The sequence below is a fragment of the Camelus dromedarius genome, chromosome 8 (assembly GCF_036321535.1).
Source record: "Camelus dromedarius isolate mCamDro1 chromosome 8, mCamDro1.pat, whole genome shotgun sequence".
In the NCBI taxonomy this organism is placed as follows: Eukaryota; Metazoa; Chordata; class Mammalia; order Artiodactyla; family Camelidae; genus Camelus; species Camelus dromedarius.
The window spans coordinates 24,641,399-24,666,159 of NC_087443.1; the positions used below are offsets into that span (position 1 = coordinate 24,641,399).

Below are 24,761 nucleotides of genomic sequence, written 5' to 3' on the forward strand. Positions count from 1 at the left end.
AGTTCTACCGAGCAGGGACTGTTATTATCACACCCATTGTACAGATGAGAAAACTGACTAGAGAAAAGTTAAATGAATTTTCCTCTTCTTAAAGCTAGGAAGTGATGAAGTGATATTTTTGTTCTCATGGGTTGGTTTGTTTTGGTTTGGGTTTCTGCTAGTTCAGTGAATGCTACTCCCCAGCTGTCCAAACCAGAAATTCGTCAGACCCTTTGAGTCTTCTCTTTCCCTCTTAGCTTTCTTCCTTCATTAGCAAATAAATCTTGTGGTTCACCTCCTTCAAATCTACCTGGTATTTCGTCTTTAAATTCTCACTACCAGTGTTTCTTCAGATCATCATCTCAGCTTCCTTCCTTAGTCTAACGGCTTTCTCTAACTCATGCTCTTTAAAGATAGCGCTGCTCCTCGGTCACCCATTAGGCATGTGAAGCTCATTTTCCCGCAAGGGTGGACAAAGTCTAGACATTCTCAGACCTGCAGATCTCCAAGAATTAGAACAGAGGTAAACGAACTCGAAGTGAAAATCCCAGGTGCCAGGTATCCACAGTTAATTTCACTCCCTTCTACCAAGTCATACCTCAGACCCAAGTTTTGTCCTCAGTCCTCCAATGGGAAAGCATCCTTGGGAAGAACCACTCTCTTCAGTGTGACCCATCAATCTTGGGGGTTCGGAGAAAGAAAGATGAGGGAATGACTGCCTCTGCCTAATGAGTCCTCACCTGTGTTCCTCCTGTCCCCCAGCCACGTGCCGTGCCCCGATTTTATTGGTGGCCTCAGTTTTACAGCTCGAGCCACCCTGGTATGAACAGGAGGCTATGCCACAGATGGGGAAAATCAAGAACAAAAGTCCAGCAGCTCCCTTCCCGGATTACCCGCCAGCCACACCAGCTGCCTCCCACTCCAGCCTTTCGACTGCACGTACTGGCAAGTTTAAAACTGTCTCTCTCTCTCCCGCAGTGGTTTTTCACAGGGGTTGCTCATAATGTTTTCCCAGTGCTGATGCTGTCTCTCCAGAGCTCCTCCAGTATGATGGTAGGGAAGTTAGAGGAAGTTTAACATCTACAAGGGAATTCCTCCTTCCATTATCTTTCTCCCCTGCAACTAAAGGGATCGTTCTGAACAAACCAGAAAACCCAACAAAAGAATCTTCCATAAACAGTGAATAGAAAGTTCTCAAGCACTCAACTACTATTAGTGGCTGAAAGCCCCAAATTTTCCCTTTCATTCTCAAATCTTTCCCCCGACCCCTGCTTCTTAGTCCAAACACCCAGTGGAAGAAAAGATGGCCAGACTCTATCAGCTACGGGTGTTGTTACTGCAGCTTCTTGCCACAAGGTGGCACCATTGAGGAAAGTGGTAACCCTTCAAAAGGATCCTAGTCCAACAAGATTTGGAGGCTTTGTTTGCAGAAATCCCAACCCAGGGGGGAAGATGAGTGGGGTTAGTTGCTCAGTTTCCCAAGATTACAGGACCTTTTTATACTCCCACTCAAAACCCCCAAGTAGAGAAGCCGGGAGAGAATGTTCCACCTCCACCGTGTGACAATACCAAATCAGCTTCATCTCTAGGCTGCAAATGGAGCCCGAGTCACCACTCTCCTCTGCCACTTTCTCCTCGTGAGCCCACCTTTGGTGCGCTCGGTGCCCCTTCCTGCCATGCGTCTTAGTAAGATCAGTCTGTTCTGCCCAGACAGGTCCCCTTCACTTTGAATTTGGAGAAGCATGATCGGGTTCTTAATCTCTTCTCTCCTCAAAGGGCTTAAATTCCCTGTTACACGAAGTGCTTATTCTTCTCTAGAATTCTGCCTTCCAAGAGGTCTGGGGAGGGGCTGACTACCGAACGAACACACACACACACACACACACACACACACACACACACACACACAATGATTTCAACCCTCATCTTACCAGATTGTCTCACTGTCCCATATTCGCAAACCTCAGATAGTCTGCTTAAATAAAAGAATGTTTGCTACAAAGCAATTTACTGTGCCTGCCCATACAGAGAATGAGCCGGCAGCTTCTACAGACCAAGGAATGAAATACATACATAAAATGAACATGCTACACACTTGCTTAATATTAATTCACGGTTAGCCATTGCCTTCAAAAAATCCATTTGTTAAGTAAAAATAAAATACAAATTCACATCCTACCCACATAAAGGATGTAAAGTGTTTATTAATCAAAGATGCAGACATTAGATCATCATGAGGGGTAAGCCTGTACATTTTAAATTAGCAACCAGAAGCCTAACTACCCAAGGCAGGCAAGATATTCCTGGGCCCAGAGCCATGAAAATGTCCATGAGCCAAGCACTTTTCACTTCTAGGTTTCAAATCCGAAGCAGCAGCACAAGAGTTCTCCACCAAGTTCCAAGTTCTCTATGCACAAGTTTCACCAGAGCAACTAGCACAGGCTTGGCAGGGAGCGAGCACTCAGGCAGTGTGTACGGAAGGCGGGATGAAGGAGAAAGAATGGAGAGAGAGAGGATGAGAGGGAGAGGAGGATAGTTAGGAAGTTCAAAACACACCTCCACAGAGCACTCTGCTAAATGCGGGTGTGGTGGCCGCTGGTACAACACAGGCCCCTTGATGGTGGCACCTGCAGAGGCCCATACGGCCATACAGAAATATGCCCACAAGTGGCAGTGGTGCTGGGGCACAGGGAGCAGAACACAGCGCCGGCCTGCTTTATAGGGACTTGCACAGAATTCTGAGGATACAGGCACACACTGGAATGTGCTCTGTCCGATGCACAGCGTCACCTCTTGGCAGGGTCACTTAGATCTATTGGTAATGGTAGAAGTGAGGATAAAGTAGCTGTTTTGGATTCTACCAACATTGTGATAAAAGTGTTTTTGATAAAACAAAACCCAAAGTTGTCCGGGGATCTGGAAGCCAAGGAGGAGGCTTACAGCAACAGTAATAATCAGTGATTCTCAGTGTTGGTTGCCCATTGGAATTACCTGGACAGCTTTGAAAATATCGATGTCTAAGCACCACCTACAGAAACCCAGATGCGTGTGCTCCGTGTGTGGCCTGGGCACGTGAATGCCGAATCTCCCTGGCTGACTCTGTTACGCAGCTAAGGTCGAAGCACACGGGCACCTAGAGCTTTGCTACCCAAAGCTGGGTCCACAACCAGGAACACCATGGCACCCAGAGGCTTGTCAGACGCGCAGAATTTCAGCATCGCCCCTGACCAACTGAATCAGAATCTGAGTCAGTTAACTCTCCAGGCGAGAACTTGGACACGCCAGCCTGGAAAGCACTGGCACGAACGAGTGCCAGGGTTGCTTCGTGCTGCCTTTCCTGCGACAGTCATGCCCTTCTTAATCTAGAATTTTCATCTTTTGTACTTCAAAAGACAGAATAGCTATGTTGTCTTCTGGAAATAGTTGCTCTTTCCGAAGTCCCTCTGTTTTTCTTTGACAGAAATTCAGAAGAATGCCTAGTATTTACAGACAGAGGTGAAAATGCAAGAGATCACTCAGTTTCTTCACCCGATTTTAAAACTGGAAGTGACCCTAGGAATTATCCCCAATCACACTATTTCACGATGAAGCAATGAAGGTCCACAGAAGCAAGGATATTACCGAATGTCACATGGCTAAGAAGCAGCAGAGCATAGACTTAGAACATCCTCATTTTTTGCTAAGTCAGAGCTGCCCTTTTGACAACGTAGTCTTCCATTGTAAAATTTGCTTAGCATTTTGTCATGTTTACACATGATGGCTTTCTTAGTTGGAAAACAGTATTTTTTTTTTTTTAAAGCCTCAGATGAATTAGCTTGGTTGAAGTAAATCCCCGGGGAGATGTGACTGTTGTCAGCTTTTAACAAGTGCTGTGTCCGTTTCTCTGAATGCTGCAGAGGACATTTTCTCCCAACGTGAATGTGCTGCTCCTTGGGGATTGTCTATTTCATGTCTACAAATTGCAGGTGTGAAATATAAAATCCCCCAACAGAACAGAAACCTGAGGAGGCAATGGGCTTATAAAGCTGTTGTGGATGGGATGGGCACAGGACGAAGCCATGTTGTAGGTGCCCAGGCATCCTTATTTGACAGGTACGTGAAAGAGTAGGGTAACTAGTAGAAATTAATAAGCATGTCCAGAAGCGTCACAAGAGCCTCATGTGTGTGCAGGAAATCTTGCTCAGACATGACTACTGAGCTTTCATATGAGTGGAGGACGTATCGTAGTGGTGGAATTAGGGCAAGGCTCCTGGGATGAGGAAGAGGGTCGCATCGTGTGCTAGGCACCAGGACTGATTTGGTTCCTCGCTTCTCCAAGTATGGCCCACAGGCCAGCAGTATGGGCATCACCTGGGACATTATTAGAAATACAGGATCTCAACTCACCCCAGACCTACTCTACAGGAATCTTCAATTGGACAAAATCCCCAGAGGACTCACACACTCATCAAAGTTTGAGAAACACTAGTGTCATTCACTGTGTCCCAAATTTGTCTCAATCATGGTATCGGCTGAATGCATGATTGATGGTAGGGTCCCGTCTCAAGACCTGAGTCAGAAGCTTCAGAGGAGGATCCTGAGAACCCAGACTTTTAACCTTCAACCTCGATGATTTTACAATAATGTAAGTTGGACAAGGTTGGAAGATCAAGAGGCCGAGAGTTCAACAGAACCGAGCTTGGTGCTCAATCCTGCCACCTACTGGCTGGATGTCCCCGCAGACGCTACTTTCTCTCTCCAAGGTTCCTTCTTGACATCAAATGAGGATACACATCCTTTTGCAGATTTAATACGAGGCCAAGGCAGGCAATCGGGAAGCAATGTATAAAGGCTTGAAACTTCTGCCTGGCACTTGGTAAGTGTGATGGCTATTAGCATTTATGTTGTCTCCCTTTTAACACCTCCCATTTGTCCTCTGCAAAATGCAGGTGGCAGGTGTTGTCTAGGGTTCTTTTCATTCATACCTTTTATTTTGACTGAGTAGGTGGCAGGTTCCAGAAGCAAAGATGAACTTACAGCCTAGTGGGAGAGTCAGGCAGGTGACCAGGACTCTTATAATAGAAACAGAAGTTTTGTTCACAAATGAATCATTTCATACATCCAGATAATGTTTTGGTTAGCTTGTGGGGGGAAGAGATCAAAGCTACTATTTAATATCATTAAAATAATCATTATTTCTTTCACACATGCTAACCCAGGCAGAAAGAAAAGAGCTTTTCCAGAGCGCTGAAAATAAAGCCCTGTCACAGAGAGTAAGGCTTCCGAGTGACTTCAATTGTGGCTGTAAATTAGCCCAGAAGAACACCCCAAACCGCAGCGAAATTATGACCTGATTCAAAGCAGATGCTTTATCAGCTCATCCTTTCTGCCAATTCTTTCCAGCCTAGTGTTTTTCACTCTCCGTTGTCCTATTATTGGCCTCTGTTTTATAACTGCTGGAGAACAGTTCTCCTCCAGCACTGGAGACACCCATCAACACGCACAGCTCTCCTTCCTGAGGCTCAGAGCTGAGAGCTCCCTAATTGAATTTCTGCCCTTCAGGCGCACAGGGTCATTGGGATCAATGTGCTGTCAGAGGACTCCAGGGAGGCCAGGCTCAGGGCATGCTGGCCTCTTGGCACGATTTCAGTCTCCCCACCCTCCCCTCTTAGAGCACCACCCGTCTGCCTCGAAGCCTGGGGTCTGTTTGTTTAATGAAGTCTGCTGTTGGAATGATAACTCCTTTCCCTGATGTGAGCTAAAACTGCATTTATGATGTGTTTAAATGAGAAACTAGTCTTTGGCAAACTAGAAAGTTGCCCTGTTTTAGGAACCCCTACCACTTTGCTGTCCCTGGTTTCTGCTGCGTCTCAGTGTCACTGTTTATGCCCTGCATGGTTACCTTACTTTGCTTTGACCTTGTATGAGCTTCATAGCAGTTCTGCTGGAGGAAAAAAAAAAAACTTTTTTTTTAATTGGGAAAATGTAAGACTAAACTGCAAAATCTTGAACATGCCAGTAAGTACCTTTAAATGTAGCTCCTTTATATTCTCCCTGAATAATTCAACAATGATCAATGGTCAAGATATCCTTGAATGGGGATGTTTAATGTGTAAGGAAAATTTTAGTGCTGGAAAATCATTTCTTATATCTAGGGTATTAATAAATTAATTTTTAGATTGTGGCTATTAAATAGCCTTTGCAAATGTTTCATATAGGTAGATAGAAAACATAAAGTACTTATGAATAAAGAAAATGCATCTTGATTCCGTAATTTAATCAGTGTGACACTAGGTTTGGAAAACCATACTCTTGTCTGCTCTTTTCACTCACCGTAAAAATTCAGAGTTTGAGGGAATGGAATTAAAAATGTTATTGTGCCTTGATTATGTTTTTGAGAACAATCTGGACACAAGAGAGGAAATAATTGAAGGAAATAATTCAGAAAAGATGTGACCAATTGCATGAAGAATTTATGATATAAAACTGATTATTCTTAATTGCATCTAAAATAATTTTGAAATTTCCTGCCTGAGGTTTGAAGGGAATCTTCCCCAACAGTAGCTCAACTCTCCATGCCTTGGTTGACAAGCAAGGGCAGGCTTCAAAATAAGAAATGAGTAGGCTCTTAGCTTTCCAAGTGCAAATTCGTATGTTACTCTCTCTCAGAAGCTCTTCCTGGCTCCAGGACCTTTGGGTTTTAGATTCTCCCATGCAGAGCTGAGCTATGCACATAGAATTCATATAGATTGGATGATACGGATCACAGAACTTGTCACATTGAGCTAGAAAATGCCCTTCCCAACCCTTCCCTTATGAGTTTTTCTGAGAATATTCCTCATCAATATTCCTACCAACTTCCATTGGACCTGGAACATTGAATATGCTTAACAAATATTGGTGGGGTGATGGCAATAATGTATAAAATCACCATTCTGTTTGTGTATGTAGGATAGGACTAAACATAACATTTTATACCACTCACATATGACATATATATCTATAAACACATTCTGTATCACTCAAAGATGAGGTCTCCAAGCCAGACACTCCCTGAGCCATGTTTAATGCTTTCATTTCTTTTTCCTGTTCCTTTTTAAAATATTACCTTCAATTTCTCATTTTTAAACGCTTGCAAGGGGTGTTGTATGTAAACGGACTTGATGAAGACATTTCCTCCAAGTTTACCAGTCTGGTAAAGATTTCCTTCCTAGCCCAAGTGTAAGCGTTGGTGCTTAGGGACTGTCAGTGTTTGTCCCTCCTGTGACACCAGATTGTGTTGCCTTCTTGGTGCTCCAACTAACAGTGAGTGCTGTAAAGGAAGGAGCCTTTTTCTTTTCTTGTTTGCTACTGAATCTCAGTGCTCTGCTTTGATGCTGAATACCTAGTAAGCATAGCATATATGTATGTGTGTGTGTGCACCTGGGTGTATATAGGATTGATTTTGCTTCAAGCCATTTTCCTGATTTTCATAAACCCATCAGGATAGCTGTCATCATAAAAAAAAAAATTACACAGAGTTGCAGAGGTGTGCTCCAAGATAAACTTCAGAAACAACGTCGTCTATAAACAAGGAAGGCTTGGCTTTCCCATCACATTTTTTAGTTTTCACAAATAAAAGCTCAGTATATTAGTAACTAAAGAGAACACTGATTGAATGTCAGTGTGTACTTCCCCAGATTTGGGGTACAGCAGAGAGGCCCTGCTCTGCCTTCTTGTCCAGACCCTGCCAGTCCCCAGTGACTCAGGGAACTCTCAGCTGACTTGGGGAATGCCAATGCAGAGGTTGCACAATATTGTGAAATTTATATTAAGAAAAACACAGTATATATTATAGCAAATGGTGGTCTGCTTTTCTATGAAACTGAGTTTTGCCTGAATTAAAATTAGGGCAACCGTAGGTCCTATCTGGCTCAGGGCATTCTTATTTTATACTTACACTTATTTTACAGAAGAAATTATTAAAACTGCCCATTGCACCTCAGATTTTTTGGATTTGGATGACAATCCATATGGTCACTCAAATTATTGTATGTTGGGGAATTTAAATATGTATATATTAGTTCCACATAATTATACATACATCTGTATAGATTTACTTAATATTGAGATATCTTAAAAGATAGCCAGAGTTTAAATGTTTTCATTTTTAAGCAGTTCAGATTATAGGATTCCTGGACCTCAAGCAATTTTAAAGGAGAGGCGCCAGTGGGGAGGTTAAGGGTGCAGACCCTGGAGTCAGCCTGCCTAGTCTGAGTCCTGGCCCCAGTGCTGTCTAATCTGAGAAATGCCCTCGGCCTCAGTCGCTGCCACCACCCTGCAGGGCTGCGATGGGTGCCTGACACACAGGAATCACCATGCACACACTCCCCGGATTTCTTTCAGCTAGATTGGCTGATGCTCTTCCATCTGGGGAGCGTAACTTACCCAAGTATACAAAGGCTGACATTTTGGTACATGCACAGACTGTGTGATTTGGTCCTTAAATCGTCTTTTATATTTTTCAAAAGATGCTCAGACCCAAGTTAATTGGAAAGAAACACCATCCTCAGAAAGGTGAAATGCAGCTCCATGCTCTAAAACTTAGGCAAGAGCCAGAGTCCTTCCAATGGCAGACAGACAGACTGCGGAAGAAGGTCGCCAGTTCCCTCAGTGCCCCAGGAGGCCAGGCGGGACACCCCGCCAACACTGCCCTGATCCGGGAAGGTTTCACTGGCATGCTCGCCTGATGGAGCCTGCACCACAGGGGGTTGTGTTTCCGTGGTTACCCTTGCTCACATCTGTATGGACAGACCATCACTAGCTAAACTGGTTAGTTAGGGATAAATGTTCTTAATTTTTAAAATTAACTTGGTGAGTCTGTTTCTCCCAGGGTGCGAGGAGTAGGGTGAGAAGGGATAAATTGGGAATTTGAGATTTGCCAATATTAACTACTAAATATAAAAATAAATAAAAGACAAATTTATACTATATAACACAGGGAACTATATTCAATATCTTGTAGTAACCCACAATGAAAAAGAACGTGAAAATGAATATATGTGTGTATATATGACTGAAATATTATGCTGTACACCAGAAATCAACACATTGTAAACTGACTATACCTCAGTCAAAAATAAGACAAAATAAAATAAAACTAAACTTGGTGAAATTCTCTCTTCTCCACTTAAACGGCGGCGTATGCGGTCACATCATTCTGACTCTGCGTGGGAGCTCCCAGACTGTTCCGACCCTAACAGGACCCTGAGCCCCGAGGAAGCAGGTGCCTGGGGAGGAGGGTCCAGGGGTCGCTGTGGAGGAGACAGATGAAGGGTCCTCAGCCTGAATGCTCGAAAAGTAAGAGGGGAGGAGAGTTTTCTGCAGATTCCGCTAGTCAGCAATGGTCAAAGGGGGGATTCCCCTAACAAACGGTGGCCTCTGCTTCCTGCTTTTCCCTTAAGTTTGCTGCTTGAATAGCTACAAGGTGCCTTGATTCTGGGAAGCGTCCTTGCCCATGATCAGGTATTGCTGTGCTTTTACATCGTTCTCAGGGTCAGTTTTCTTTAACTTCCACTGGTGGGTCTGGGAGACTGAGTGCCCACCGTGCAGCCCGGGCACAGGTCGACCCTTTTAAACCTAAGTCTCCTCGTAATGAAATAGGCAGATGATACCCACTCAGTCTCTCTCACAGGATTCCAGCAAACAGGTTTTTGTTTGGTTTTAATATGAGCAGAAGGGAGGAAGAAGAAATAACTATGATACATAGTGTCTCCTATACGTTGAGTTTTTCTATATGTTGCTGCTTTTAATTCTCACATCAACCTTTTGAGGCAGGTATTAGCGTGTGTGTGTGTGTGTGTGTCTGTCTATCTGTCTCACTGTTTCTTTTTTAATAAAAGATGGAAGTTTCTGGTTAAATGACTTGCCCAAGAACTAATGCAGCCGCTATAAAGCCAAGCAGAACTTTTAACTCAAGTCTCTTCATCGGAACACCCACCCTTGCCTCACGTACCTCTCACCCCACGTCATAGAAGGAAGCTACTTAAAAACACAAATTTATATCAATTCTTTGACATAACAAAAAACCCAAATCATAATCGCCTCAAGAAGCAATGTTTCTCATGCATAAAAAGAGAGCTGCCTATCAAGTTAGAAAAAATTAAAATAAAATAAAAATCTTTGGTCATTAAATAAACTAGAAGATGTGTTATTATTCTGTATCAAATGTGTTTTTCTGGTCTTCTGCATGATATTTCAATAGTCCTTTGAGAACATGAGCTCAGGTCAAATGCAGACAGTTTAAACCAGAAGTTTAAGGGTCATGAAGTTGCAAAATTATGTTCACTGTGTTGTTCTTGGTCTGTTTGCTTTCTGAGTTGAGGCTATTTTGACAAACATCATCCACAGAGAAGAAGACAAATGGTTACCACTCGGCACACTTCTCCTTGTCAAGGGCGACCAGTAGACCACTTGGTATGAACATGGCTATTGCTAATTACTCAAATTACGTCTCTGGGCTGCAGCAAACATTCTCATGAACTTGAAAACTCTTCCAAGGCCCTTTACCCTGTTACTCAGTTCCACTCTGCAGGGCCTCTGCCACTCGGCTTGGATTTATAGACACTTCAGCCTCCATCCTCTCCTGTCAATGGAGTTCAGGGATGTGTGCCAAAACTCCATTTCCATTCTGACTTGCTTCAGCCACAGGGAATCATTAGTGGCCTCTCTCAGAGCACTTACTGGGGAAACTTTTGATAAGGAGGACCCTCCCAGGATGGACGAGCTAATGGACCTCCAAAGCGACGGACCAAAGCACTGACGGGGATGGTCCTATAATTGTATACAGTGTATCACAGGGATATCGTTTCATGGTGCTCAGTCAGTTCTCTTAAAAACGGAAGCTTTGATTTCAAAACGTACTGAAGCAGAACCAGACACGGTGAAGAGCAGCATCCTCGAGGGGCTCTCCTTCCCTTTCAATGCCGCCTCCCCACCCCCAACTCACCGACTCCTACGAGCACTGCACCCAGCTTGCTGCACAGCTCATCAGCCCCTTTATGGAAGCCTTGCCTCGGGCAGTGGTTGCTACTGGATTGCTTGCCTCTTTCCAGCAGTTTCATATTTCAAGTGATTCAAGCATCTTCAAATGAATGGCTTGATAGATTTCCAAAATGATCACTACAGGTCAAATTCAGCTCAAATGCTATCCTTTCCAAAAGTTTTGAAAATCCATTTTTGCAGCAAGGCTGGTGCAACATTTAATGAACTTCAATTCAGAAGAGACACATCCCTTTTAACTTGAATTTGGTCTCGGAAACACGTTTGGTCCATTCAGATGACTAGCAGTCTTTTCAGTTACAATGGCTACCTTGTGCACTTTAGTGAAATACGTTACAGAGAGCACCATTTCTCAAGTTCTTAAAATTTCTAGAAATGACATGCAAATAAACATATTTGAGAATGCCCTGCTTTTGTTCAGGATATTTTGATTCAAGGGGTTTCTAGTGACTTGCTTTCCTGCTCTACTGAGCTTCATTTACGTACGATGTACCTTCCTGTTGCTCAATCAAATTTTGTTCTATGTTTCAAAACACATGAATTCAGTGTGGAAAAGAATTATTATACGGACCATAAATGAATTACTAACAAAAGGGGCAGACACATTCCAATAGACTTGGTAGTGTTTAACATGGAACGGTTTAAGTGAAAGTTCTCTTACCAGCCTAATAATAGTGAATTATTGTGACCTTGATTTAACAGAGAAAGACACTATCTGTCTTTCTTAGTGGAAAGATGAGAAGCAGGGGTCAGGTGCCTTAACTAGATGTTACATAAATGAAATACACCTGCAATGTACAGATCTTGGAAAACTCATAAGGTTCAAAAAATAGAGTAGCTGTAAATTCTATTAGCTTTTTTATTTAGTTCTTTTTCAGAATTGGATTGCTATTGTATGTTCAACTTCACAGTTTTATCTCCTGATTTTCATACATAACATGATATAATGAGTGTTTTCATATCCTTATAACATTTTGAAAATTCTAGCTATGTTGAATTCATCCAAGGTATTAATAGATTCTAATTTACATGGATGCCTAAATTCAGGTATTTTTGTTTCTTTGTTTTGCTATTACAAATCTTGTGGTGAACATCCTTAAAAATAAATCTACATATACATTTCTCTAAGCTGGACTCTTAGCTAAAATGTAAAAATACTGAAACACACTGAAATATTACCCACAGAAGACATTTAACAAAGTACATTCCGTCAGTGGGATGAAGTTTTCTCACTGCACTTTTAAAAAATGATTTGCGTTTAAAAATCATTAAACACATGATAGGCAAACAAAACAGTTAATTAGCATTGCTTTGCGAGGCTGAGAATCTTTCATACTTAGTGTTTATTTGGATTCCTTTTCAAAGGAAGAGGATGCTTCTCTCGTTTGCCCATTTTCCTAGAGACTTAATTTTAGTGTTACTTTTATTGATCTATGTGATTTCTTCAGACTGTTCATTCTTTGCCACGTTTGCTGTATAGGTTACTGATACTTTATCGGTCTTTTAATTTTGTTTCTTTTTGGTTTTTTTGTAATTTTTTTAGCCTTCCCTGACTTGGCCAGTTTCTTTATTATTAAAAGCACAGTATTTCCCCTTACATTTTTTTTTTTGATACACAGATTTTTTTTTAAATGTTGCATCAAGGCTGTTAATTTTTCCTTTCATTGCTTTTTGCTCAAAAGTTCATTTCAGTGGCTGACCTAAACAAATATGTCATTTTATGTACTGTTTTCTTTAATACTTTGTCACATTAACTTCTGAATTCATTCAGAGCAACTTTTGGTATGTTTAAGAAGGAAGGAAAAATCCAACTTTGATTTGTTTTACCTGATAGTCAACCAAATGTACTGAATAGCCAGACTCTCATTTTTCCTTTGACTTACGAGTCTCTCCTCATTCCACACTCAGTGCCACAATATACCAGGTTCTGTTTTCACTAATCAGTCTGCCAACGATGTATGGCTTGTATTTTAAATTCAGCAGCACCAAGTTTGCCTGTGTATGTATTGCTCTTTGAAATCCCTCTGTCAAATTCTTCAGACTCTTGGTTTTCCCTTTAACTTTTCATTAGTTTGCACTATAATTTATAATCATTCCCACCACAAACAGTTCTTTGAAAGATCTGAAGATACACTAAAAAGCGAGAAACTAACAAACAGGAAACCGTGAAACCTCCCTTATCCCGAGACTCGCAGTTCTAACATTTCTGGGCACACACTTTCAGGGTCTCTACCAGGGACGAGCTAAGTAGCTTTGCTACCATTCTTCCCTGGTGAGGAAGCATAAAAGTGTCAGAGTATGATGAGTTTTTCACAACCTAGAAAAAGTATCTTGATTCAGTTCATAATTGGATTGCAATGTATTTTTAAAATACCAAAGATATATATAATCTTAATTTCTCTTGGATTTGAATGTTTAATCTTTGGAGACACATAAAAAGCAAACTAATGAGCCAGACTTAGGTACACCCCTTAATCTTGATGCTCTGATCCATTAAGCTGGGTTTTATTTCACTTGCAACGTAATCCAGTTAGTAATGCATCATAAAGATGCCCCCGGTAGCCTGCCAGTCACACACAAATCGCTTCCCTTGTTTTCCTCATTTCCCAGCGATGATTCACATACTCCAAGTGCACTGCAAAGTGCAATGCCATTTAATTCCTGGTTCATTTCTGTATGTGTTTATTCAGCGGTATCTTGGTCATAGGAGATGCTCAATAAACCTCCGTCTGATGGAGGAGAATGAAATGAAATGTACCACTTGAAGAGAGTGCTGTACAAAACCGGCACATTATTAGTAACTACATCAGAATTCCTAGAAGCGGCTGATGCAGGGACACGTGTAAGCCCTCTCCTCACAGCCAAGCCTGGGAGATGAATAGCTGACACGTCAGACGTGTGATTTATTCACATGCACTAGTAGGAGATTTATAGGCATCTATTAACCTACTCGAGTTCCAGTTCTGTCTCAGGCTGGTCTTTTGTCATGATTAGCTATGTTGTGACTCCATGTTAAATAACAGGTTGTCTGTGCGGAAATATGCAAGAAATATGAAGACAGAAGCCCAAAATTATTATACATGGACATCGTTCCAGCCAAACCACAGATATGTATCTGCCTGTGTATGTTAAAAAAAAATTAGACATGTACATAGGTGCAAAAGAAAAGGACTTTTTCCTGGACCTGAGACCCACTGTCACAGGCTGGATTATGTCTCCCAAATAACTCATACATTGAAGTGCTAACTCATGAAGGCCAGTACGTGGAATGTGACCATATCTGGAGAAGGAGTCTTTATAAAGGTAACTAGTTAAAATAGGGTTGTTAAAGTAGACTTTAACTCACTATGACTGGTGTCCTTTTAAGAAAAGGAAACTTGGATAAAGACACACACAGAGGAAAGAAAATGAAAAGACACAGGGAGAAGACAGCCATCTGCAAGCCAAGGAGAGCGGCTTGGAAGGGACCCTTCCCTCGTGGCCCTCAGAGGAAACAACCCTGCTGACACCGCGATCCCAGACTTCTAGCCTCCAGAACTGTGATAAAACATACTTCTGCTGTTTAAACCACCCAATCTGTAGCAGCTTGTTACAGCAGCTGTAGCAAACTCATATGCCCATGAACTTAACTGAGAATACAGTCAGGCTGTCTGTTAATGAAAGAATAGGAATTTGTTTGTTTGTTTCCAACACTCTCAGTTTTGGAAAAGATGAATCAGACCTGCCAGCCTACAGTGGTGGGGCCTGAGCTGAGGCTTCCTTGGGGTAAAACAGCATCACAGAAGACCCTGCTTTGGTGAGACTTCTCATTCATCCTTTCACCCAACAATCAGAAATGCAAGCTTACTTGATTGCATTGCCCACCTCCACACAATGACCCCACTGGATTGGCAGAGGTTAATTTTAACAGGTAACTGAATACCCATAAAAGTGTGGATGCACTTCGTGCTTTGAAAGGGTAGCTCATTCTTGGCTTTTCCCTTGAGGTCTTCAAGTCACCTGTGTGCTTCCTACCTGTGTCTGCCCTGATCTAATAAATACAGCAAGAGAAGAAGAACGCGGGAAGGAACTGTTTCCACTCCCTCCAGCCCCAAATCAGGTTCGCAGAGGACAGAAACGGGTTGTAAATTTTGTAAATGAGGTCAGCATAACAGCGCTGCCTGAGTCACGTGAAAGCCATCATGTCGAGGGTGAAAAAAGATCATAATTCTGCTTGTCCTGACACAGGATACAGGATGACTCTTATAGAGATTGGCCGCAATCGTTGATAAGCTCTTCCAAACCCGTGTCACTGCCCACAAAGCCAGCTCACCTTCCCCATGGGCTGAGGTGGCCCGTGGAGCCAGGCAGGACTGTAAGACGCATTTCTCTGTGCCATCTTAATACCGCAACATGGAATAAAGTTTTATAACAGCAAGAGAGGGAGAGAAGAAAGCCATAATTTTCCATGCTTCAAGATTCAGAATAATTAATTTAATAACTGGGTCATATGAGAAGAGTAAATAAAGGGAAGGAAAAGGGTGTGGATACATATGATCACTGAAGCATATATGATTGCAAGGGAAAACAAATTACCAGGGTAGCGCTGGAAATAATAGCTCGGTGGGAAATATTTAGGGAATGCTAATTTGATTATTCTACGGAGCCTTAAAGCTGCAGTGTCTACAAGTGCATGATTTGTCTCCACTTGTTTTCATTTTTAGCAATTACATAAACTTCTTGATCTCCACTGGGAATTTTCCCCGAGTCGTTCTCCACCCAAACTGCAACAGGACTATGATTTCATTTATAACATCTTGCTGGAGAGTATTTCATCATCAGAAGTGTTAACATTATTGAAAGGAATAAACGAGGGGCAGAATCAAAATAAGATGCAGTTTTCCCTGGACACGGTTACACTCTCTGGGGTTTGGTTCACAATAAACATTGAGGCTCTCGAGCCCGGATGAGCAGTTTGCTTTGTCATGCCACAATCTGGAGGTGGGCAGGAAGAGACTGTTTTTGAGTGTGACCATATGTGCCTAAATCCCACACCAGAAATCCAGGCTTCTAACATGAGTAAATGACTATTCCTGTTAAGTTGGTACCATAGCAAAGCAGATCTCCCTTTACTTGATCAAGTAAAACTCAAATCTTGTCTACTTTAATTCAGTTTTCGCTTCCTCAAATCCTAAAGGATCGCAGCCTTGTTCCTTCCCATTTTAAGGCTGTTGATTCTGCCATTCACACACTGGACTGCACGCATCACATCGTACACTCCTGGAGTGTAGCACCCCCGTCACGCCCAGGCCTCTCTGGGGACCTGCCCTCAGTGCCAGCTGCCGCAGTGGCTTACCGACAGTGTTTATGGGATCCGGTCAAGGTTTCAATCACAAAGCACTCGCCATCATTGAGACAGTAGGCAAGGTCCTTGTCTCGGCAGGGTTTGAAGTGCTCAGATCGCTCCGTGGAATATGTCGTCGTATCTGCAGCGAGAAGCACACAGAGACATGCCATCAGCAGTGCATTTGGACACCCCCCGCTCCTGTCATTGGCCTGGATCTGCGCACTGAGGCCATCTCATGGGCACCAACCTTAGGAACTCTAGACAGACAGGATGGACCCTCACTGCACTGAAGAAAAAAAAAAATGCAACTGGAGAGGACCATTGTATAGACTGAATGTTTGTGTCCCCCTACAATTCATATATTGAAACCTAACCTCCAATGTGATGGTATTAGGCGGTAGCGCCTTTGGGAGGCGATTAGGTTGTGAACATCATTTATGCCCTAAGACACTCTGGAGAGCTCCCTCGTCCACTCCAGCCACCTGAAGACGCAGCAAGTAACTCGCCGCCTGTGAACTAGGCAGTCCTCGCTGACACCGAACCCACAGGCACCTGGATCTTGGACTCCCCACCTCTGGAACTGTGAGAAGTAAATTTCTGTTGTTTATAAGCCACCAGGTCCCTGGCTTCTGTTATAGTAGCTCGGACTGGCTGACTAAGACAACCCTGAATTCAACTGTGTTATTTCCCCACTAGATTCTAACAGCTGGAATCACTCTAGACAAGTCCCAGCGGAGGACACGTCAACAGCCAAAGGTCAACGCCCCTACATTCAGATACCTCAAGTTTACTTTCATTAATTTCAGTTTTTAACAAACATGCATAAAAGATTGGAAAAAACATTCCCTTTTCCCTTTATTTTTGCCAAATGTCATCAAATAACAGATCAGCATGCATCTATTGTGACTGTTCTATGGAAACCAATGTCAGCTTCTGTGTCTGTGTGTGTTTTGTTTTGCTTTTTTTTTTTTTTTGCTACAGCTGTAATTCGCTAATAGCTAAGCCAATTATTCTTTCACTTCTTCTTTTATTATGTAATTAAAATGCAAATGTTCCAAATTCTGAAATGGAATCTCAAATGTGAAGCAAGTTCCTGGTAAATATTTAACAGGACTAAATTACTGTCATTTTTTTTTTTTAGCATTATCTTAAACACATATTTTTAAAATCAAAATCACCTACATTTTTAAAATTAAGCTATATGTGTATATCAGCTTCCCAGATACGAAACTAATCATAAGCATGTGCTCTACACTGGACGAAGAACCAGTTATGCAGACATTCGAGGCTCAGGGTTTCAAGCAACTGGAGTATTGGCACCAATCTCACTGCAACATTCAGGGAAAAAACATCTATTTAAAAAGTCAGAGATGAATACATGATACAGCACGTAAGCTCCTTTGATTTCCTTTTCACAGATATGGATTAATAATGATGTTCAGCAGCACGGGTTACTGTACCAGCAGTACCTGGAGGTCACAAGGAGCCCCCTCCTGCCCGTCATCCAAACTGAGTGACGCTCCAGAAGGGAAATCCACTCATGTTCTCCTTACACCTGAAAATCCTCAGTGGTCCCCAGCCCCAAAAGAATAACTCCAAATGCCTTAGGAGAGCAAAGAAGGACACAGCCATGTGGAATTTCACCTCTCTAGCCCCATCTTCTTGTGTCCTAAAACACACAATTTCGTTTCCACCTATTTTCCTATTTCCCCATTACCAGGAACCGTTATACCGAATCCTTCTTCCTGGACCATCTTTTTATTTGCTGGAAGACATCCAGACATTCTTCAGCCCTGATGTCATCTTTCCCTGGTGTCCCCCAGCAGCTTTTATTGCTTGCATCACTGCATTCAATTCTGCCAGCAACCATCCGTTTACATGTTTATCTGTATCTTTAGTCTGTGCGTTCCTTGAGGTCAGAGGTTGAGCCTCAGTCAGAATTGGTGCTTAGTGAAAATGTCTCCAATAATCTGATAACTTTAACATCACTAAAGTTTAAATGCCATTGACGAACGATAGGATCATCAAAGATGTCATCACCGTCAGATAAAAAGCTAATAACATATTTCACAACACAAAGTTAGATATAATTTCACGTTAATGTTATCATTTTAGTATACTAGTTTTAATACAGATGAATATTGCAAAAATAAACACTGCCTTCAGATTCACACAGACTGTCACTCATACACTACTCATACACTGTGAGCATTGAAAAACCCATTTTTTAAATTGATTTATGTATTTATTTTACAGTATCATATTTTTAAAATTGAAGTATAGTTGATGCACGATGTTATATGTTACAGGTGTGCAATATAGTAATTCACAATTTTTAGAGGTTACTCTCCATTTATAATTTTTATAAATTATTGACTGTATTCCCCATGTTGTGCAATACATCCTTGTAGGTTATTTTATACCTGATCGTTGGTACCTCTTAATCCTCCTCCTCCATCTTGCCTCTCCCCCTTCCCTCTCCCCACTGGTAGCCACCAGTTCCTTCTCCACATCTGTGAGTCTGTTTCTTTTCTGTTGTATTCACTAGTTCGCTGTATTTGTTCAGACTCCACATGTAAGTGATATCTTATAGTATTTGTCTTTCTCTGTCCAACTTACTTCACTTGGCATAATGCCCTCCAAGTCCATCCATGCTGCACACCAGAAACGCATACAACATTTTAGATCAACTGTACTTCAATTAAAAAGCAAACACCCAGCCGACTCATTTAAACGATGGACAGAAGAACTGAACAGACATTTTTCCAAAAGAGGAAAAAACCCACTTCTAATCTTGTCTTTCATGGTGGTGTAGTGAGAACTTCAGAACGTTTTCCACTTCAAAGTACCTGCCTGGTAAGACTTCGGCATGGAACGAAGGCTCTGCAAAACAGACACTTTTTGTTTGTTTGTTTGTTTGTCTGTCTGTTTTCCAGATTTCCTCCACAGGGAAGGTTTGTTATTCAAGACAGTACGTGATAAACAGCTACACAGAATCAATCTCTCTTCCCATGGGAAATACTTAAAATTCAAGAGCTCCCAGCCAAAAATTCAATATGAGCCACCACACAGCTGACTTGCTGCTCTGACTGCTGAAGTATATTAATTCGCGATCAGTTAGTTAAGTTTTTCTTTAATTTCTTATTATCCATTTATTGATATTCACTGATCATTCCTCCAAGAACAGCTTTTCATTAACACAACCTGCCGCATAAAAAGTGGGATCCTTATTTTATTATCAGTCGTTTTAACAAGCTCAGGCTTCCAAGAGCAATACAATGGCAAAGCAATTACAATCAATTAGTTTCCATCCGACAACGATGGTCTCTCGTGGTCACCGCCCTCTTCTACCCACCGCTCTCCCCATCACGTGCCCATCTCTGAGCACAACACACAGGATCGGAACCAAGTAAAACGCCTCTGCGAAAGTCCACGGTGGGAGAGTACAGAGACGTCAGGTCAAACATGCCCTCGCCTTGTCTATTTCCATACCTTAGCGAATCCCCAGATAGATGTAAAATACACAGGCTTATCCCTCACGATGAACTTGACTGACTCAAGGGAAACATTATTAAGTATTAAAACTAACTTAATTTAATACACAATAATAGAATGGTGGGTGTGAGCCTTCTATAGGTAAATAAAATGCAGTCATCAATACATTTGAAATCTTAAGAACCTACCCAGGCATTTCACTAGATAGTATCCATATGGCAATACTCACTTAAAATCACAGAGGCTGCTAAGGCATCATGCCACACACGCGGATGAAAAGATAGAAAACTCCTTAATTCACTAGGCAGCTATACTAAGACCACACTTGTGGGAAATAAATCAGAAGTGCACTGTGTCCAAGTCACTGTTAGGCTTTCTATGACTTATGACCAAACACAGCCCAACAAAGACAGTAATAATTTTGGATGACATCCTGCATATTTGAATATCTGCTTATAAGTACACGTATGTATATATTTGTTTAAATCTTTAGCATATAAAATATATTACAAACACATAAAATACAGCATACATAAAAATGAGATAAAAATAAAATAGGAGGTATAATTCCTTCTTTTCTTTCTGTGCCCTAAGGTGACACAGTGTGCTGTAACAGAGATACAGCTGAGTGGTTTGTTCTGAAGGGGAGACACAGGGCATTTGTGGGAATGAGATAACAGAGACGATCTAACTCCAAACTATCAAAGTTATGGCCCTAAATAACTTTGGGGTACCTTAACAATCAGACATAGAGCTCTCATCTATGAACGTATCCAACATGTCCAACATGAGCCTGTTTATGTTTTAAAACTGCATCACGTTTAAGATAGTCTAACACACTAAGGTGGCTACAGCATTGGTACTATGTTGTCATGCATTTAAAATTCAAAGAGCACCGTCTGTTTCTAGGCATGAAATTGGGTACATAAAATTGTTACAGAGCTCTTTATTGCCTTCAAAAAATTACATGGATAAAGGTCCAGGAAAGTAAACTAGAATGGGCCTCAGATTCCCAAGAATTTGGATTTGTCTTCCAAGCTCTCCCTTCCTTTTAAGTACATCATCATCAGACATCAGTTTCTGACCACATCCACTCATGAAGCTGCTGTTTCATTGGACTGTGAGCTTGTGGGGGAAGAACAGGTCTTCACATCTCTGATCCACAGCCTGACACAGAGGTGCACGCAATTGATACTTATAGAAGAATGATCTTTTTGTACATGAGTGTTATTCTAAACATTCTGTATTGTCAAGTAGGCATCCTTTGTTATCATCATAAAAGAAAAACTCTATACAAATAAATGTTTAGAAGTTAGTACATGAGAAGAGTTCCAGAAGCAATTTACGTAAAGGGTATAGAATTTAATAGGAAGAGCAGAAAATCTGCTCCACAGAATGGAGGCAAAGGGAGGAGTGGAAAAAAAAAAATACAAGCCATTAGGGAAAGTGTTCTGAAAGAGATGGCATGAAGGATAAAGGAATGTCAGACTTCAGGTGAACAGAGACAGTGCTAAGAATGGCCCTTCCAAGCACCATGACCAAAGTTCAAGGTCTCAGGTCATGGAAGTGTAGCTGCCGGCACGAGGAACAGTGCCCATTCACTTGGGACCACGGTGGCTGTGCAATTATCCGCACCACTCATCTGGCACTTGTTATGTTTAGTTTCATGTGTTGTCTTATATTTTTCTGATTTTTGGTCTCTGTCCCTAGGGAGGTCAGGAAGAGTGCTTTGCTTTTAAGTTCCGTATTCTTTCCACATCACGTAGCATACATAGTAAGCAATCAGTACAGTAATTAAATGCACAGTGGGAGCTGATGGTGGTTAATTCATTAAAGGCAAAATGGGAAGAAAATGTAAGGCTGAAAGACAGAAATCCCTGCAGATTTTGCAATGAAAGTTAATTTATTAATGAATTAAAACAATGACTGGTTTTTCCCCCTTAAGTACTGACTTGAACCTGAATATTACTTACTGAGGTTTTTCTCCGTTGCCAGCTCAACACACTGCACACTGTGGGAACACAGATTTTGTTGCAGGAACAAGACTGCTAAATAGGCTATTACAGATAATAACTGCAGTAGATAATCAGAGAAGAGGAGAGCTTAATTCAGGCTACAGTCATCTCGAAAGGCTTCCCAAAGGGTTGGCTGGCATTGGAGCTAGGTCTGGAGCGGGCATGATTTAATTGGCACAGGAGAAGGAATTCTAGGCAGGAAGAGCAGAAACACCGAAGGAAGGAAAGTGAGGATGCACGGCGCAGACCCTAAATCCATCTTCACACGTCTGGCTTGCAAATGTCAGATTCATGAAGCAGTTTTTTCCCTCCCCCACTGAGTTCATGACATGACAATTCTGTAAGAAGAGTTAAGAGTCTGGTGATGCAGTCTACAAGCTTTTAGGATTAGCAAAATAGCTCTACAGGCTAAAAGCCATTTAAATACGGTTGTGGACGCCAGCAGGGTCTTCCATGGGAGCAGTGTAAATGAAACTCGCTACCATACATCAAAATTCCCTGTTGAATCTGCCACTTATTGGGCACCCAGGAAGGTACGCTGGCATGAGACAGAGTTATAAAATATTTAATGGTCAAGGAAAATTGCAAGAAGAATGCCGTGGTGTTTGAAAGGGAAACAAACCATCTCTCAGCTGGCAAGAAGCAAAGGTAGCTTTCTCCCCACTGCCAGGGATCAGACAATTGTTCACTTTGCTGGCGTGGGAGAAATGGGAAATGTTGGGCAAGGAATTTAAAAGTTCAATTGAGTCACGGGGCTGCTGTGAGAACTGACAGCTCCTGGGGTATCCTAGAGCCATCAATTTGTGAAACAATTGTAGAAAGGACCCTTATTAAACCTGCATGACATACCTGTGCCAACTTCCAGTTTGAAATCTTGCTTTTAGAAACCACATCAGCTTAAGTACACCTGCATGGGACATAGCTCGTTCAATGGAAATGCATTTACTGGGGAGCTGCAGAGTTTATCCTAAAGCTGAATATATTCCCTCCTACCTGCACACACACACACACACGCCTACCTACACAAACTGCTGTCAATTACAGTAGTTACAATACCAGTGACTGTCACCGGAACACCACCTCTGCTCCCCACATCACTCTATGTCACTAGCTATCTCTAAGTCCAATGGTGTTTAAATATTTTTTTCTCATCTTGTCGGAACTCTCAGAAGCATCTAACTCATAACCACTCCTACCTTCATGAAAACCCTTTAACTGGCTCCCACTATCACAGTGTCGATTTTGGGTTTTTGCCACCTGTCTCATCTAACTTATATTTAAAACCAGATAACCTAAGGACTAGTCTCCAAGCAGCTCCTAGTGTATATTCAGCACTGTGCTAATTAAGTATTTCCCTTTAGCTATTTTTGGCCTTAAAACAATACTATGAATTGACGCTACTATTTACTATCCTTCTTTTACAAATGGAGAAACTGAGCCTCAGAGACGGACGTCACTGGCCCAAGGCCACGTGGCTCTTAGCTGGTTGCTTCTGGACTCAAACTAACACAGTCTGACTTGCTCTACTGTGTGCTTCCCACAGATCAGTTTTTTTTTCTGTCCTTCCCCCCTACTTTTATTTATCTCCTACCTGCGTGCTACTCCAGGTGTGGTCCTCAGACCAGCAGGTTCAGGATTATCTGGGAGAACACGAGAAATGATCATTCATGGGCCCCACCCCAGACCTACTGCGTCAGAAACTCGGGAGGTGAGTGGCGGCATGCAGCTTTAACAAGCTCCCAGGGAACCCTCGAGCCTGCTAAACTCTGAGAACCAGCTGCGTTGGGTGATCCCCTCTGACATCCACGTGTCAGTAACTCTCAGAGTTCCGCCTCCAGCCTGCAGGGGTTTCTGAGCTCAGTTGGCCCACCCCTCCCCTTCTGATGGATAACCTAAAGCCACCTAAAAATTAACTTGTAGAAAGCTGAACTCAAGCCTCTTCTTCCTTCAAGATTCTCCATCTCAGCTAGTGTCACACGGTTGAGACCCCTGTGCAGGCCCGACGCCCAGCAGCCATCCTCCTCCTCACCCTCCAAGTGAATCACCGAACACAGGTGATTCTACTTTCTAAATCTCTCTGGAACCCACCACTTCTCTCCATCTTATCTCACCTGGAATGCTCATTCGAGACCTGCCCACCCGCATGCTTGTCACCCTAAAATGAATCACCACATCACAACCCGTTTGCACCATATGGGCAAAACCACACAATGATTGTCAACTTCCTTCTAGAAAATCATTTGGGAGCTCTTATAAAGAAGGACTAAAATCCTTCCGGGCCCCTGTCTGTCTCTGTCCTCAGCTCATATTCAGTGCCTGCTCTCCCCACCCCGCTGTCAGTGCGTTGGCCACAACTGTTCAAACGGTCCATGTCCCTGTCCCCTGAAGCCTCTGCACACGCTCCTCTCTGCAGGGGCCCACCCTGCACCCCACGCGCCCTCACAGTAATCTACAGAATTTCATCCAGAGAGCGTATCATGAGACAGTGAAACAGCAAAAAAAAAAAAAAAAAAAAAAAGTCCCCACTAAGTAGTTCTCCAAAATCCCTCGGGTTGAGCCACCAAGTGCAGGGCTCTTCTCCTGGGTCCTCCCCCATTAAGGTCGAGGCCCTGCTCCCCTCACTGTCCCTTCTTTGTTCTTCATTATTTCAAGCAGAGGCAGCTTGACTGCTACACACAGTCTTGAGCCACAGACGACACACAGGCCTGAGAAGCCCAGACTTTGAGCTGATTTATCAAAGTAAGAAAAAATGAATCTCCCCCTAGAGGAAATGTTCAGATCGGCTGCTAGAAATAATAACCTTCATTATTTTCATCTGTTTGTCCCATAAGCTGTAAGCTTCTGGAAGACAGGAATATAGTTTTTTGGGTATTTGCGGCGTGTGTGTGTGTGGTGGTTGCTCTGATGAATGTGATTAGTGCTTATAA

At 42.4% G+C, this 24,761-nt stretch overlaps 1 protein-coding gene across 6 annotated transcripts in view; it reads right to left on the reverse strand.

Moving 5' to 3' along the window:
- Positions 1–24,761, reverse strand: part of NRG3 (neuregulin 3) — a 930,932-nt gene that overhangs the window by 495,886 nt on the left and 410,285 nt on the right. For all 6 annotated transcript variants that reach the window (XM_010984086.3, XM_031461039.2, XM_031461042.2 and 3 more), the window contains exon 2: positions 16,334–16,463. In XM_010984086.3, coding sequence (XP_010982388.3) covers positions 16,334–16,463 — 130 coding nt within the window. The remainder of the gene's footprint in view (positions 1–16,333; positions 16,464–24,761) is intronic.